The 18,420-nt window shown below is 43.0% G+C and overlaps 1 protein-coding gene across 1 annotated transcript; it reads right to left on the minus strand.

The window, feature by feature from the left end:
- Window positions 1-1,691: 1,691 nt before the first annotated feature.
- Window positions 1,692-17,512, minus strand: LPL (lipoprotein lipase; the record flags this gene model as incomplete). The annotated part of the gene is made up of 12 exons (XM_079548239.1): window positions 1,692-1,737; window positions 2,567-2,671; window positions 3,836-4,018; window positions 4,902-5,022; window positions 6,112-6,354; window positions 6,561-6,794; window positions 8,670-8,781; window positions 9,469-9,648; window positions 9,780-9,946; window positions 16,390-16,477; window positions 16,684-17,056; window positions 17,502-17,512. The coding sequence occupies 12 exons, from the start codon at window positions 17,510-17,512 to the stop codon at window positions 1,692-1,694; spliced, it is 1,863 nt and encodes a 620-aa protein (XP_079404365.1).
- Between the last annotated feature and the right edge of the window lie 908 nt (window positions 17,513-18,420).

Raw genomic sequence — 18,420 nt, forward strand, 5'->3', positions numbered from 1 at the left:
CTCAATTCTCAGCCCCACCCTCAGTGACTCATCCTCTCTCTGCCATAGTGAGGAAATCAAATGTAAGCAGTTTTGGAGTTATTAATATTCCAACGTATTGCACTGTTTAAAACTTTTATCCCCATATATACTAGCAGCCATGGCTAGGAAGAAAACAACTGTGCACATACATGTATTTCTGTTGGTTTTATATCAAATATAGGATCTTGGAGCCTCCACATTTTGTCTTGCACATGTGGACAAAGACTGAAAACCAGCACCAATAGCTCACATTCTCACACTTCTCCAAACGCCTACCTTCAAACACTTCTACCTCCCCAGTTTTTTGTTTTATTGCCTAGAAAGCTAAAGGCTATTGCTTTTTGTTTTTTTTTTTCCAAGCTAAGAAAAGCTTTGCATTACTTAAAGAAAGGAAAAACAAAAAGCCTTCAATACATCTATTTTTGGCGACTCACAGCATATCTAATTTAAGTGTTTTTCAGAGCATTCATTTTTGTGCATCACAAAATCAGGCTCCTTTAAGTGTCACAGCTCCTGCTCCCTGCTGAATTCCACCTCGGATCAGAAAACCAAGCAACTCCTAGTATGTACCATTCTATCACAGCCAAGCACAGAGGCTGGTCACTGGAAGTCACAATTCCAGCACAGGGAAGCAGGAGTATTATCTGTCACCTGTCAACTGGTTTCAGTTGCACCAGAGACTGGATACTGCTGCCAGTCTGCTGAGTGACTGACATTCAGCTTTAAACAGCACTGATGCTCTTAGTGTTGGTATCTTGGACAAATCCATTCTCTGCATTTCTTTGTAGCTTAATTCCATTGCTGTTTTTTAGTGATGGAAGTTAGATGACTCCATTCTTGAGGGATGAAAGCATGAATGAAAAGTTGAATGTCTGCAGAGGACACTGGTGTTGCTGTCTTCTCCTATTGCTATTTATTCCAGGTTAAACTGCATGGGATTACATATCTTAACAGACTATAATTATTGCTAAAAAGCATTGGCATCTACACCCAGTAAAACACATTCATAACCACAACCCAAAAGATTCATCCCCATATTGAACCAGTCCCTGACATCTCTTTATAGCTTTACACACAAGGGCATTTTTTCCATGAGAAAACTACTCACTTGCCAAACACACACTTGAAGACAATGAATTCTAGCCGCTGAACTGTCTGAAAATTCAGTTAGCAAGGCCAGGAGAACAACAACAGTAACAAAAAAAAAAAAAAAAAAAAAAAAAAAAAGAAAAAGAAAAAAGATCTGCAGTTCCAGGAGATTTCTTTAAAAATATTGGAAACAAAGAACACTAAAAAGAGACCAGGTACAGAAACTTTGTGTCTTTTCAATAAATACTACAAAACTGACAAAAAGGAGCTGACATCAAGAAACTGTCACAAGGCACCACGATTAAGCAAAATTACTTATTCCTTCCTAACACTCAAGCCTTTGGCAAGTTGTTGCAGGGGTTTCTTTGTTTTTAACTATTCAGATAACGTAACTTTATGGTTAGTAACTTTGTACGCTGAGACTTCCTTACAAGAAGCCTCCTAATATAGCTAGATATAGCAGTCAAAAAAGCCAGCAGCAGATAAATATTTCTATATATTCAGATCTGAACATCCACTTCACAGTGATGAACAGGCTCCCTCCTCCTCCCCAGTGTGGAAATTCTCATTCTTGCCACTTTTTAAGCAGACTCATGTGCAGAATTTTCTTTAGAGGCTTTCTTGGCACTGTGGAAAGAAAAAAATAAAATACAGATTTGTTAAAGAGGAGGACATGAGGTGCTTATTTCATTTGTCTTACTGAAGCTTAGGTTTTACAACTATTACTTAGAAGGAGAGTTGTGCGTTTGGGCTTTTCTTGGCCACTGCTGGATTTTACAAGTGTGTGACAAAGACACACCTCTCTCAAGGGCTCACCAGGTCATTGCCCTGGAGTGAGATCCACACACGTGCTTCAGATCTCAGTCTACAAAAGTCCCCATGAGACCTTTCACTCAAAGCAACTGCACTAAAATAAATATAACCACTTCTTCAGTTCAAACTTTAGTGGACAAAGTCCAAATAAAATTGGCTTCAAAGCGGAAAGTTTAATCTAGGTCAGAGAAGTTACTAATCAAAAAAGAATAATGCACTTGCATGTGTCTGTTTTGCTTTGCTTTTCAGCCTCCAGATCTGCAATTGGCTTGTGAGATGAAAGGGCTCAATACTGACTGAGTGCAGATGCCTGGACATCCCTGCATTAGTGGTGAATCTCAGACATCTTCAGACATAGAGGAAAGCTTTCCTCTATCTTAGTACTTGGTCTGTAAATCCCCTTTGGCTGCTGTGAGAGCGTGAGAGATAGTGACTTGCACTTGCTTTGCAGATGTGCTAACAGCCACACAAGGAGATGGTTAGTAGAGAATGACAGCTGGGGGTTTTAAGCTGCCTAAAGCTGCCTCGGGTTAGATTGAGCTGGGATGCTTCTGAATTTTTTAGATGAGTGCAGAGATCGGCCAAATCTTGAAAGTTGTATGAAATCCCCCCATGGCCTTAAGACAATAATGCTCACTCTTACCCTCCCCTCTTCCTGCTGACAGGCTGCTCAAGGCACTTCACAAATATTGCTGCCTCTTCTCCTTTACCAAGACGTGAGCTGCCATCTCGAGAACAGAATACCACCCTGTGAAAGAAATACTGGACATTCAGATCATCCTATTTTAATTGTAGAAACAGTACATCAAACAGCAGTATTCACACAACCGTGTGGGTACTACTACTTTACCCGCCTGTGAGAATCACTGGCAGAAAATTGTTAGAAAAGATTGTCAAAGAATCTCTATGCAAGAAAAACTGGGAAAACACATCAGATACAGATTTCAAACCATAGCCTAATTTTCGTTAGTCTTCTGCATAAAAATCTTTAGGGTAAGAGAGCAGAGCTCTACCACAACCTTCTATACCTTCTTTATTTACTACAGTCATATGACTTTTTCCTCCAGGTTAATGATCTTGGAAGAAAGCCTTGCTCCCTTCAATATTTGCACTGAGTCGGTTGCCAATTCCAGCAAACCTAAGCAGTTGCTTTTCCATTTATCAGTACTTTCCCAACCCCTGTATTTGTTCAGTTCTGATAACTGCTTTTTGATAAAGGGACAGCCTTGTTTATTTAAAGGAGTAACATGCTATTCATGACACTACACAGGATATGCATATTCTCTGTTCCAGATACATTTTTTGCTAACATCTCACATCTAATGAATCTAAACACTTCAAAAGCACATCTAATGAATCTAAATACTTCAAAAGATTCAGGTGAAAGCAGTACTGATTCAACTAAGTGCTGTTCTAGCATTCATGTATTAGCAATATCCTGCAATATTTATGTGTTTATGCTTCCACCCAGCCACTCAGCTAACCCCAACTCCCAAGAAAACCCAACTTACTATCTCTCAAGCAAATGCACTCTTTAGAAACCTTTCCGAAATCTGTGTCTTTGAAAGAAAACCTGTACAAACATCGAGCAAATGAAAGGAGGAAAGGAACTGCAAACGTGATCAGAGCTGCTCACTCATGGAGATCCTCTGTTACATACTGTAAGCAATCTGAGGCAAGTGAGCAGAAGGATGCAAATGAATCCTGTGGGAGTGAAATTACAGACTGCAGATCCTAGTGAAAGAAAACAGCTGAACCTGGCTGAAATAAATGCAGGTTTGCCGCTGCATGAGTCTTGACTATCAGTGCTGCACTCATTTGTAACTGTTTTTCATGTTTTGTCCTGCCCTGTGTGATACTAGGAATAAGGAAACACTGGCAAGTACAATTCAAGGCAATCAAAGCAAGTTACTTTTTCTGAGTTTCGCCTGACTTCACTCTGACTCTCTGGATGGTGAATGCAAATGGAGTCCACCAGTCTGACCAGCTGAAGAAGGTATCTTTCTCCCACTGCAGCTTTAGCATAAGCAGGTCACCAATGTCCACTTCGGTGTAGATCAAGAAGGAGAAGGTCTTGTTGGAAGAGACTTCAGGCCTGTAAGGAATCAGAGAAAAAATATATATATATATATTGAAGAAGTCTTAAGAGCCAGAAACGCTAAAAGTCTTAAGTAAGCTATAAAAAAATTAGAAGGATAGTAGCTTTCTAATCTAAAGGACAGAAAAACCTGAAGAGAAAATAAAACCAAGGCCTCTTGTACTTCAGAGGGGGAGAAAGAAAACTCTCCATAATTCCAGTGGATGGAACAAGATAGATACCTGATGATTTTACAGAAACTCTTGGAAAAGTTTCTGCTGGAAGCTACAAAAAAATCCTGGGGCAGATAACCATGCAAGAGGTATCTTCTCCATTGCTGGTGTTTCTCAGGGGTTTGTTAGACAAGAACCAGCCAGGAACAGTTTTGGTAAAGCATTTCCTTGTCGAGAAAACACACTTTGGTGCTTCCCAGCCCCATTCCCTTCCAGCCTACATACACAGCATGAAAGCACTGATTTATGCTTCTTAGCAGAGCTTTGGAAACATGTCTCCCTCAGCTTCCACCTTGAGGACATCTAACAATTAATTCTAGGTCACAGTCTAGTTTGGAAGGAGCTTTAACACAGGAGGAACATTACAAAGATTCAGAAAGGAAGATGGGAAAAAAAATCCACACTACAAAAATTCTTACTGGTCTAACCTATTGCTGACTTTCTCACAGCCATGTTTCAGATCTCTTATAAGGAATGGTGTCTACAGAGCTTAGACCCTTAGCTTTTTCCAGTGGACAAATAATGCATCTACTTGATCAAACTTGATTCTGGGACTCTCTAAGATGAGCTTCTGGAGCTGGAGCTAGAACCCTGAGTACTTCAGTAGGGGCTTTTAACCGATTTAGGCTAGACTAAGTAGCGCATAGATGCTTTTTGTAGCTACTCACAGTGTGAAAGCAATGTTCTCACTCTCATCTAGAGTGCCATACAGAGAGATCAGGAATGGCTGGTCTACCTTGGTCACACTGGTCTTTCCGAAGAAATGTATCTTGACTTGATAATGGAAGACTGGAAAAACATAAATGAAGAGGACATTGTGAAAAAAAAAACAACCTCTCAAGCTCTGAAAAGACTGCAAGTGACAAATACACAAAAAGCCTTGCACACATCCTATGACAGTATACATAAGTATCATTAAACCAAGCTCTGTGGGCATTTAGGACAGTGCACAACATTTGCAACCCTTTACATGAAGCAAAAGAGCTATGTCCTCCTAATACAGGAGTTTTGGTGCAGAGAATTCAGCCTTCTGACACCACAGATTAAGACTTAAAGGCCAACAAAACACTGTTGTTGCAGTTATTCCAAAACAGCGTTCTGAAACATATTCTAAACCAAGAATGTCCTTGTGATTGCTGCTTCATCACACAGTGCACACAGCAATAAACATACCACATGTCACAGTCAAAGCTACAGAGAAAATAAGTTAAAAAAAAAAAAAGTCCAACTTGCAGTTATTTTGCTAGCTGAAAGCCATCCAGTTCTTTCTACAATGTCCATTGTAGGCCTACCACAGTGGCAATGGAAGACAAGAACTGCTGTGAGTTTTTAACATGGGAGTGGTGCTCCTCTGGCAAAAACAGTATGAGAATCTGACAAGTCTGGTGGCTGCACATCTTTAAATCATTACTCATCAGGCTAAACTCTTCTGATTATTTTCCCAGCAGCAGGAAAAATTCAACTGGATGAAAATAATGAAAAAAATTGAGATTCAGTTGTTCCAAATTGAACCACTGTCTGGAGTGCAGAGTAAATCTTGCTTTCATTCTGTCACTTAGAAGTTTCTCCCAGAAAACCCTTCATGTTGTATTGTAACTCCACCACCACATCTTGAATAAGATGACATTATTTTCTAATTCTGAACGTTAGCTTGCAGGTAAGCTAAATGCAGTCAAGCTTGACTCCTGCTCACTGTAGGCATCAATGCAGCAACACTACCCAGTTGCAGCATGGTTCAGTGTGCACGGTGATTATAAGGTAGTAGCTGGACTTCATTATCTTAGGGATCTTTACCAATCTTAACGACTGTATGTGCCCACCCTGGTTCACAGCTGAACAAAAGCAGCACAATGCTTACCAGTAAGCTGCAGAACCTACCTTTGTAGGGCATCTGAGCGCGGGTCTTCAAGTACATTTTGGTGTTTCTCTTTGTTCTCACTCTGTTGACCTTATAACCCAAGTTGTTGCAACGGTTCTTCCGGCAGCTTAGGCAGAGGCCCTTCTCAAAGGCCTCTTTCGTGTTGCAGCGATAGGCCATGCTGGGCTTCTCTTCATAGAGGAGCGAGTCAATAAAGAGATGGATGGATCGCTCATGAGAGCACTTCACCAGCTGATCCACATCTTCAAAGAAAAAAATATATATATAGAATATGTATGCACACACAAAAAACTGTAAGCAGTGCCATGAACAAGCAAGAAACACTAGCTGGGCTTTATACCAAGAGTTTCGAAAGCACTTAAAGGAGCAAACCTCAGTCATCCAAAGCAGAGATATGGATACAGATCTCCCTTGATATGTTGTATTGTTTGTTTCAGAGCAGCCTCACCTGAAAAGCCTTTTTCAGCAATCAGGCGGAGAGCTTCTCCCAGGTTGCAGCCTGGCTGGAAACCTCCACCATTAGGGTAGATATCGATGTGTCCAACAGGTTTCTGAATCCCAATGCTGCGATCTGGAGAGCCTCGAGTGTAGGTGTGCAGAACATCCACAAAGTCAGCATCGTCCGGGGAGAGGCGGATAGGGGCGTCAGCATACTCAAAGGTGGGACCAGCAGGATCCAGACCTTTATTGCAAACCACAAAGAATAACTGAGATGACCATCTGTCAAAACACTGGCAATGACAGAAAATGCCAAACTTAGGTACCACATCGCACTGGACTACTCATATGGCATCACTGAAGACATTACAGTGCAGTCATTTAAGTAACACCATGTAGGCAGGAGAACTAAATACACTGCCTCTACATGCTGTCACTATTTCAAACATAAGGTATAGGTAAACACATATAAAGAAGCACAGATAACTTCTCCACAGCTGTAGTGTTTCCAGTGGACAGAGAAATGCTAATAAATATTTTCCTTGGTGCTTCCCCCTCTTGTCAAGAAACAAAGAAACTGTTAATTTCTATTTGAAGCATATGAAGAATGGAAAGCATCTTGCTGCTCTCTACTAGGGAAACTGGGAAATGTAAATGAGAGTTTCACTGTCCGCACACCTAAGGGGAGTGACACATAATAGAGTCGGTAATGCTGCGGCTTGACATAGAAAAGAAAAAAACAACCAGATCCACTCTGCCAGCGAGCAAGAACTCCCATTCATAAGGCACACAAACGGGTTTTGTTACAGTGCCATCTCTTGTATCCATACAAACTACTTAAGAGATGGCTGATACATGTCTTGTGGGGACAGCTCTATTTCCTGCACCCAGCTCTGCCCACCCAAATCAGCTGAACATACTGTGAGCTGCCTCCCACTGCTGTGAAAGCTTCAGGGACTACATTCCATCATTTCCTCTGCTTAATGGCAATGCTGTTTTCCAGGAAAAAGTCCATCCTGGACACCAAAGGACAACTGTGAGGGCCACTGGTGTTTGAGTGATTTGGCAACCTCAGTGAAACAAAAAAAACAGGAGGCTGAGAGGAAGGAAGGGTAGAGGAAAAAATGCTCTGGCCACCTGATGTAATCCGCTGCTTCTCAGGAATCAGTCTTTCTTCAAGCTACTGCTATATAGGCCACTCTGCAGCATCCCCATGGATCTGAGATGACAGTGGATCTTGCTGAAAAGGCCCTTGATGCCAGGAAGAAGGGAGCTGGGCTCTGCCCTGAATGTAGCCCTGAAGCTATCTTGGAAACGAGGAAACCAGACAAGCGATTTTCATAGGCCCATTTGCTGACATTGGCACTTCCTTTCTCACTGAGATTAGTGCTGAGGTAACGAAGAGCTCAAGGCACCGAGCTGTAAACCAGTCATGCCACAGCACACTACCTTATCTAGTATACAATTCAGCCTCCAAAATTATGAAAATGACTCAAACTAGACATCTAAGTAATGCATGTGAGCAGATCAAGCATAAGTGTACTTCCTTGCCCTTCCAAAAACTCTTCCCAATATTATTTTTCGAGATTATTTGAGCTGCCTTTTACAACTTATTTTTCAGTAACCCACACCAGATTTCTTCAGAGCATTTATCCAGTTCCCTTTTGAACTTACACGGACCTCTTGCATGTATAGCTTCCCTCAACAATGAGCTCTGCAGGTACTACAACCACTGCAGGCGGATTGACCTCCTGCTCTTCCTGAGCAGGATCCCAGCATCTGCAAGGGATGATCATCTGGATGAAGACAACTACCTGAAGTTCTGCAGCTGCAAAAGAGATCTTCCTCACAATCCCATTCCCCCAAGCTAGTTTCTTCATGGCTGATAAATCCACCTACCTACTCATTTCTTGTGCATAAGCAGAGCAAGGCTTCTCATTCACTACTACCCTGTGTTGATCTTTTATGAACCTTTTCCACCTCTGCTACAAAAATATCAGATTCTGATTCAATGCAGAATGAACCCATAACCTAAGTACACCCAACAAGCGACAATTATTCTGGTAATATTTCAGTACAAAGAGAGGACTTTCCACTCTATGACCACAGGCTTTCTTACCAGTAATTCTGTTCACCTTCTTCTTGGTTAGACTCCCAGCAATCCCAGCAGCATGAGCACCCAGACTGTACCCCAGCAAGTGGACATTGTTGAGAGGGTAATTGAACTTCTCCTGCAGAGGAGAACCTCATTTAAAATTTGATATCAAACAGGACAGCATTGGATAAAAAAGGAAAATATTTTATACAAACCACGATTTCTCTTTGGGCCACAAATAACAAAAAAAAAAAAAAAGCCACTAAATACAGTTGACATAACCTTGCTCTATATAAGCTTGCTTGAGTTTACTGTCTTAAGGCAAAAAAAAGAATTTATATAGAGAAAAATGCAGAATTACGGACAGAACATCTAAGGCTCTGTATTACAGACAGTGTTTTCAGCCATCCTTTCCTCCCAGCTTTTGGATCACCTAAATATGTCCCAAAGGCAAGTCACACTTCTAACAGTTTGCCAAGTGGTGGCTGCTATATAATATGTAGGAACCTGTCTTTCATAGCTACCTCTCACAGAGCCTTCAGAAATTTTCTGTGGATCCACAGGACTCCACAAACCACAAGGTGAATAAATCTCTGGGCTGTAGTATAAAAGGCCTCCTTGTCAAAGGGACAGTCTTTAGATTAAAGCTGGGATTTTACCAGCCCAGCTGAACACGCTGTCTGCCACAGCTTAACTCAGTCTATGCAAAAGACGACAATTAACTCTTTATGTCTGCTGCATCAGTGGCATGAAGATAAAACTGTTGCATTGTTGTTGTCCCCTGGAAGATTACATGTGAGACACACATGACTACGTGTCTTACCTCCATCCAGTCAATAAACATAGCAACATCCTTTCCCACCAGCTTCGTGTAAGCAGCAGACACTGGGTAGTGCTGCTGAGCTCGAACCAGCCAGTCCACAACTATAACATTTGAATCAGGTTCCCTCTTGTACAGAGCATCCACCAGCTTTGGGACCCAGCTTTCATACATTCCTGTCACCTGTTATGTTGTGATGATTTAAAAGACAAAAAAGGGAGACCTTGATAGCATGCGTGGCACATAGACACCAAAGCATCTAACAGAGTATCAGGGGTGCAACCAAAAGGGACGTGACAGCCTTTTCTTCTTACCGTCCACCCATGGATCACCACAAAGGTTTTACTGGTATGGTTGAAGTTGCACTGTGCCAAGCTGTCCATCTGCCCAGGAACCAGGTAGCAGACATCCTCATCAGGCTCTGCAGGTGTTCTTAAGGAAAACTTGCTCTCAATCCCCTCAAAATTCATCTCAGCTTCTGCTGGACAAGATCATAATAAACACAGAGCACTGGTTTAGAAGTATTAGGACAAACAGAAGTCACAGTCTATGAAGCTGGAGAGAGATTAGGAACAGACAAGAAATGGAACATGCTGTTTTCATTTCCCTCAGCAGCCACGTAAAAGGGAAACCAAAGGGTGAAAAATCACTCATTCTCCAAAACCACTGCTAATGCAGTGAGAATCTGCCCAGCTGCCCATTAGGCATAAATTCCTTTTAGGAGTCACAGTACATGCAGGAGAGCAGCAAGTTTCTCACCATACTATCATATATTTTGATAGCACATCTTCTAACTTCACAAATATCACTTCTTTACCATGGCTTCTTTTAGGACGTAGTAGTCACAGCTCACTAAAAATAAGAGTTGCAAAGTCCAAATCTTATAAAACACAGCTATTTTACCAACAAAGGGTTAATAGTAGGTATCAGATGTGCTAAGGAAACTAAACCAAGAATGCACAAGCCTGCATTTTGGAGGCAGTTTTTTTTTTTTTATATATTAAAAAAAAGTTTTTATTTTTTTATATATTAAAAAAAAAAAAGTCATCTCATGAACAACACTTGAAGGGAAAAAAAAAAAGTCTTCCTTTGCCTGGAACTATTTTGAATCCATTTGGAGGGAGAAAAAAAAAAAATCATGTACTGGCAGTAAGAAAACATGTGGTGGTCTCAAAGGATCACATCTCAGAACTTCCTCCAACTTCCAGACCCAAAAAATAAAAAAAAGTTATCGTTTTGTTCCTGTCAAGGAAGAAAAGTGACCCTAAGCTTCCTGCTCGCTTCTTCCTCCGTCTGAGAGGAAAGGTAAATGAATCCTCCTTTTAGGTCTGATTCAACATTTACACACCTCTATAGCCAGCTGACCCTGTCATTAACTGTGGGCTTAAAACCCAGTGCTTTCCTGAAGCCAGGCCAAACTCTGGCAACTTGCTTTTAGCAAATATTGATGGCCTGTTTTCCAAGTGCAGCTGAACTCTGGCCAGCTCCATCCTTCTCAGTGCTGTTTCCTGGCATCGTGACCATAAAGCTCTCACAAAATCCTACACACACACACACAAATGGTTCCAAGTCACCAGGAAACGTCCAGTAGCACGGTGAGGACCCCAGGCTAGGCATGCCAAAGCTCTTCTTCTGCGCACTGAAGAAAAAGTTTTTCCTAAATCTGGTGCATCTCTCTGTCTCCATAAAATTGTGCTTCAACATGCAGAAAAACTGATCATTGTTTCTAAAATTTGTTTTCTGGTCTTCTCATTCAAGGGCACACAGATTCCTGCCTGACCTCACTTAGCCCTTGGGTAGCTGTACAAAGTCTGTGAGGATCCTGCTGTCCTTGGAAGGCCACAGAAGTCTAAGTAAGCCCTGCAGCAAGAGGTGGACGAGACAGCACACTGGCTGGCAGCAAATGGTACAAGCCTTGGAGGGACTGCAGTCACCTAAAACCAATTGCTTAATGTTGCCTGCGTTCCTGCACACTTGATGAAAGCAAAGCGTGCACAAAGAAGCTAGCAGGAGATGCTCGCTGAACAGAGGCAGAGCTCAGCTTTACTTTTGACCTTGGCTGTGCTAGGCTGGCCAGCTAATCCCACATAATTACACTGTCGGCCCCCTTCCTCCTCAAGAAAGGATGTGGCTCAGGGGAAACATTTTACTCCCAGTATGCAGAATGATTCATATAGTAGTGAAGATCAGACTTTGCCCATAGAAAACAAGCAATCTACCAATTTAAGTGCTGGTTTTCTCAGCAGTTGTCCACTTCTAGTTGTTTCCACTGACTCAAAATTCATTTTCTTACAACAAAGAGATCATAAATAAAAAAAAGATGTGAAAACCTATTGGTTAAGTATCAGCTATAATTTTTCACTCAGCAGCAAACCAGTAAAACCCTGAAAGACCAGGAACAGCTTCCAAATCTAAGGCAACGAGGCAAGGACTTTCAATTATGTGTCTTCCTGTTCCACACAGGAAGGCAAACAATAATAGTCCACCTGCTCTCTAGTTAATAGTGCTTCCCTTCATATTTGGAAATCATTTCCTTTCTGAATTAAACATATCTGATAATCAACCAAAACCCAAATTAAATCCAAATCCCATTGTGTAGTGTGTTCTCAATTACAAACATATGCCAGAATCTGCACTTAGGTTCAGAATGCATCTTTTCTAGAAATAAGCTTCTGTGAAAACAAATTTGCAACACAACATGTACCTCACCTCACTGTGCTGTGGGAGGATTTAGAAAGTCAGAAAATACTGCAACATCCATTCTGCTCAGAAGAAATATAATGGCGTGCAGCATTCACACATGTTCAAATCCAGGCAGCAAGATACCATCTGGATGAGGCAAGTGCATGTTGTTGAGTTTGTTACTGACTTCTCAGTGACACTAATCAGAAGCCATCCTCTAGAGCTGCCCAAGTTTGGCACTGAAAATTCTGTTTGGGTGTCAGAACAAGATCACTCTGCTCCTCATTCTGTGTTGCAGCACTGCCTCATTTCCCACCTGCGGTGTATTAAATTTTAGAAATACAGTACAGAGGCATGTACATAATAACAGATGCGTACTTACAGTGCATACTGCCCCCAATAAAGACTGAAATAATTTAAAATCATGGCTACAAAGCAGATTACTCTGGAAAGCAAGCATTTGCTATTTCAATTTTTGTACTTCAAAGTACAACTCACTCATATTAAAAGACTAAGAACCAATGTGTCATACATGGACTTTTGTTACTGACCTTGCTTTAAATCAACAAGAAAAAGAAGTCTCTTTAATCATATCCTATCTGAGTTGGTCAAACATTGTGACAGTGGGTCTTATACAAAGGGCAGTCTTATACAAAGGTCTTATACAGGGCAGTCTTATACAAAGAAATGCAGACAGACAACACACACATACCACAGGTTTGTTAATGATGTATTTCAACTTGAGTTAGTTAAACCAAGGAACATCTGAAATGCAGAGCCTTCCACATTTTTCTGACAAGTGAACAGGAATTTAATGGAATTTGCATCAAAGTTTTACATAATGTAGATGGTAGAAGTTAAATGAAGAAATCTATGAGTATTCTTACTGAGATATTGAAGTCATTTTTGGGATGAGACTGCAACTCTATTTCTAGATGAGGCATCGATGAGGAACAGAGCTGGAGGTTAAAATTAGTAGATGAAACAAATCTATGCTTTTGCTAGAAATCACACTTTCTCAGGCTCAGTTCTGCAGGGGTATAAAGGCAAGTGCTGTGTCGCAAGAACTTCCAGGTGCACAGTAACAAAAACAAGCCCCCATTATGAAATGAAGCTTTCAGGTCACCTTACTGGCCATAAGCCCACAGGAGTGCCCAGGAAGGGTTTTCTACCTCTTTAGGGAACTGGAAAGGGAGCAAAATTAAGAATTAAGCCACCTGTTCAAGAGTGAAGCTGGCTTCACTTACAGCAATGCTGCCAAGCTCCATTTTAACCTACTCCAATACTTTTTTTAACTTTCCCTTACAAAAATCTGTTTTCATCTTGTAAAAAAGCTGCTGTTTACATCAAGGTATAAAGGATGTTTTAGAACTCATAAGTGCAGAAAAACTAATAAATAATAAATAAAAAATAAAAAGCTAGTAACTAGAAGTCGGTAATCTCATTTTTCTGCTTAAACCTCATTTCACTGACTTGGCCTTGCAATTTGTCAAATTCCGTTCAGCCCATGACTCCTGTCAACTCTGAAAGCATCCCAAAGTCTTAAACATTCTGACTCAATAAAAACAAGTTTACTCACTAATAAGAGATCCAAATTCAAATTTCCTTCATGAGAAGCCAACAACAGCCTGGCAATTGTTTTGAACAAAGGAAACCATCAATGATCTGATGGGTGAAGATACTGAATTTTGAAGAAATGACGGCATCTGGAATATGAATCTAAAACTCAAACAGCCAGCATCAGGTGCAGGATGCCAAATACAGTACTACATGTGCAAGAATCAGTGCAATTCCAATAACGGTTTACATGGGAATCTTTGGTAAACAATATCCTAGCATTATGTACACAGAAATTGGAGTACTATTAGCTAGGTGCAAAGATCATCAGAAGTTATACTGCTAGCCTGTGCAAACACAAGTCCACACACACAAAGGCAAACATCTGCACATAACATTAAACATTTACATAACCTGTTGGAATTAAACAGAGTAACTCATCCTCCTGCTGATAACCAGCATTAGGACAAAACATCCACCAGTTACACTGAACTCCTAAGTGAGCTCTGAGGCAAACTGATGGTCAGCTGTAATTAAGAGGCTATACAACAGGAAGCATGATTGCTTCACCAGATCTACACTAGAAACTGCAAGCAAACTACCGCACTGTAATCTGTCAAAACCTTTCCTTTCAGTAAGGTTACAGTTTAACCTTACTGTGAAAGAAGTCTCAGCTTTCCAGACAGCAGAGTCCTGAGGTTAAGTTCTCCCCTCGCTTCCCAGAGGAAGGAGAACACTTCTGGACAGCTCAGAGCAGGTGCCTCACGTAGCCCAGCCCTGCAGCTTGGCAGGGTGAAGGCATGCTGCGGCTGCTGCACTGTGCACATGGGTGCTGCAACTCGCTGAGGAGCTCCCTACCAAATGTATGCTTACTCAGCTGCAGCTGGGAGGCTTGTAACTCAATCCAGCAGCAAAGATCCTGCCATCCATCAGCTCCTCTGGGATATCTGGAATTAGCCCAAGACAATAAAACACAATCACTGCCAGACTGTACAGTAATACGGAGGAAAGAATGCATGAGAAAGCCACAGCATGCAAGCGCTTCCTGCACAAGGAGGTTCCAGTGAACTTCCTCAGGAGTTTAACCGCTCATGGTACGCCCACAGCACATGGTGATGCACAAGATCCTCAGCCCTAAGCCATCTCAGAAGGTCATCTACTCTGCAGAGGACACACCACAGCTGCCCTCAGCTCCTCCCCAAACATGGCCACAGTAAAAACCAACAGCTCACATCGCACAACAGCATTAAAAAATGTTGTAATCCCAGACTCCTGATTTACACTGGTAAAAATAGAGATCAGCACGTGCTCCGAGCAGTGTATTATCTTTTCCTGGAACACCAATGATATCTTCACCTACAGTATCTTTTTCCATGTTGTTTACTAAATACTCTAGATTCCTGGTGGGCTGCATCATGTATTTTCCATGGTTCCTAAAAATCTTTTTACCATGGTGTCAAAGAAAGTGTCAGGCTGAAGGCTTACACAATTTTAGGATAACCACACAACCTGTTTTCACATAGTTTGTTCCTATGGAGAAATAATGCCATCATTAAGTATATGACAAATCAGTTCCTAGAGCAATGAAAGCCTGCTCTATTTTAGCATATGAAACTTGGGTACTGTGATGAAAACCGCTTTTGATTGCCTTTAATGGCACAAGTCTGGATTCAAAATGAGAATACATTCTTTTGACTGTGCCCTAGCACCCCATCCTCTTTCTTGTGAGCAGTTCCCTCCAGTTTCCTCATACACTATGGAGATAAAGGCATCTGCTGTGAAAAAGCAACAGCTCACATACTACACCTGAGCTTCACCCAGCAGTTTTGGGAAACTTTTAAATATGTGGACTATTAAAGGATGCACTTGTCTGCCACACAGTGTCTAAGGTAGTAACACCACGACACAGCACCACTAACATAAATTTGAAGAGTTGTAGTGTAACAAAATCAGACTCATTGCTTGCTAAAGCTGTAATCATGTTATGCTTTAACCAGAGAGTATTAGGAAACACCCAGCAGCGTAGTGATCAACAGGCACACGTGCTACTTTCTCTGTTCTGCAGAGTGCCTACACAAAAATGTAGACATTATAGGTGTGCATCGATACATATTGGAGACATCCACTCCTCTTTTTTTCCCTAACGGGTTTTGTTACGTTAATGGGACTAACTGCTGACCAAATGCATTATTATGACATTGATGACATTCAGCCTTGTCTTACACACCGCAGACTGGGAGCCCTGGCAAGCCGGGACTCAAGACAAGGCTCAAGATGCCAGCCGTGATGGTACGGCTGGGCCCGCCTGCCTCTAGCAAAGGACTCTTAGAATCCACCTCGCTCTGGGTAAAAAAAAAAAAAAAAAAAAAAAAAAAAAAAAAAAAAACCAAAGAAAAAAAAGAAAAAGACAAGCAGATCACAGATGTACAGATGTCCGAACCGCGAAGCCGCTCCAGTACTTCCCTAAGGGGATGCGAGTCCCCCCGTTCCTTCCCCAACCCCACCACACTAACCAGCAGGACTGCGAACTGCAGCCCCGCAGAGCTTTCCTCACCACCCGCGCCCCAGAGCATCCAAGGCGAAGAGGGAGCCCCACGCGCCCTGCCGCTCTCCGCCCTGCTCCGCCCCTCGCACGCTCCGGCTCCGCCGGGGACCGCCCCCGCCCCGCGCCGCACTGGCACTCACCGGGATCTGAGCCGGCGGCCCCGCGCACGCAGAGGCAGAGCACAACCAGCAACGCCGTTTTCCCCATCCCGCGTCCTCGCTCCGTGCGCTGTGCCGCGGCGGAAAAGTTTCAGTGTGATGGGTTAGCAAGCAATCAAACAACGAAAAGAGTATACAAGTTCTAAAACTTTACACGACTGTAAGTAAAGAGAAAAAACAACAACAACAAAAGAAAAACCCACGAAGAACTGAGTCGCTCCGGGACAAACCCGCAGCAACGGCCCTCTCCAAAACCTGTAGGCAAACCACCCTCACTGCTGCCGCCGCTGCCGCCGCCTCTCTCTCCTGGCCCCTTAAGTCCCCGCCAATATGCAAATATGCAAATGAGCCCCCACGCCCATTGGCGCGCGCCACGGGGCGTGGCCACCGCTGGCCCGGGCACAGGCGACGGGGAGGGGGAGGGTCGGGCCGCTCCCGCGGGGCCCCGCGACCCTCGCGCCCCGCACGGCCCCGGCACGGCTGGGAGCCGCGAGCTCCGCCAGCGGGTGCGGCTCTCTCCCCGGCTGTGCGCCTGTGGTCTGGGTGCTCTGCCTCTGCTCTTTGCCTCGCAGCCCGCTGCAAGGCCTTTCCCCTATGTTCTCTGTCCTGGCTCCCCGAGCCTCGAATGCTAGCTTCCCTCTTTCCTGCGCTGTTGTACCAAGAAGCAACTGGTGTTCAGCTCACTGCTCGCGAAGCACCTTTTGCTGCTTGTGTTGCCTTTGCCAGTGCTTTGTTTTGCCAGCAACCAAGGGGGTCCAAGCTCGGAGTACAAGTTGCTAGAGGTTGCCATGTGTACTCTAGAGAAATGCAGACTTGCCTTTCCTAGTTTTTCAGCTCTCTGCGCCCCTCTGCCAGAAGTTTGCCATCTGTCACCTTTTGCTGCTGCCACAGGGTGAAGGATCAGTTACATAAGGACATGTAACAGAGAAAAATTAATAACGAGCCTTGTTTTTATTTTGCATCATATTGTCAAAGGCTTGGCTTCATGAAATGCTTTTGGTGTAGGGAAGGAGGACTCCTTGGTTTTGGCAGCATGGAGCAAACGCCATGCACTTCAAGGGCAGTGGCTTTTCAGGGTGGAAATTAAAACACACCTGGTCCCCATGGGCACAGCTGTTCAACAGGAGGTGGCTCAGGCAGAGCGGCACTGGGTCATCTCTGCAAAGTGCCAATCTGATAAAAGACCAATAAGATCCCAGTACAAGTATGCATCTCAGGTTGGGTGTGAAGAAAAACAGATCTGAAAGAGAGCTGAAGCAGTGGCACAGGCTGCCTGTGGAGGTGATGAAGTCACTGTCCATGGAGGCATTCAAGAACCAGGTGGATGTGGCACTGAGGTTAGTGGCCATGATGGGGATTTAGTGGTCTTAGAGGTCACTTCCAGCTTAATGATTATATGATTCTGTGATGTCAGCTTTTTATATCCAAAAGGCACTGGAAGAATTTAATGAAGGTGCAACTGAGACTGAGACTTTCTTCCAGCCAAGATGAGCTGGGTGCAGGATATAGAGCAGCACAGGAGATGTGAACTGGGAACCAGGGGCAGTGGACAGGCAGTGAGGGGCTAGGGGCGAAGAGAGGGACCAGAGGATGGGAATGTGGGCTGGAGAAGCACAGTGTGCTCCCTGCTTTGAGTAAGTGTTGAGCATATCCTCTGACTACTGGTTGCAACTCTGTCATCAAAACAACGGCAAGAACTTTCTCATGTCTTTTTTTTTTTTTTTTTCCTTTCTTTCCAACTGTGGTTTAAACAATGCATTTTCTATTGATTTAGTTTAGTTGAAGCTCTATAGTGTAATTTCCCCCTTACAAATCAACCTGGCTCCATCCAGGTTCAGACATCCTTCCTAGAAAATTCCACTCCCTGCAGCCAACATTTAGCAAATGAAGAGAACAATGTAAAATAAGACTCCATAACACAGACTGTCAGGTCACCATAGTCACAGGTAATACTTCCAAGCCAGTGGAGCAAAACAGGGCATGAAGGCTGTCCCCATCATTCTTCACAGCTAT

The sequence above is a fragment of the Tetrao urogallus genome (genome assembly GCF_951394365.1).
Source record: "Tetrao urogallus genome assembly, chromosome: Z".
In the NCBI taxonomy this organism is placed as follows: domain Eukaryota; kingdom Metazoa; phylum Chordata; class Aves; order Galliformes; family Phasianidae; genus Tetrao; species Tetrao urogallus.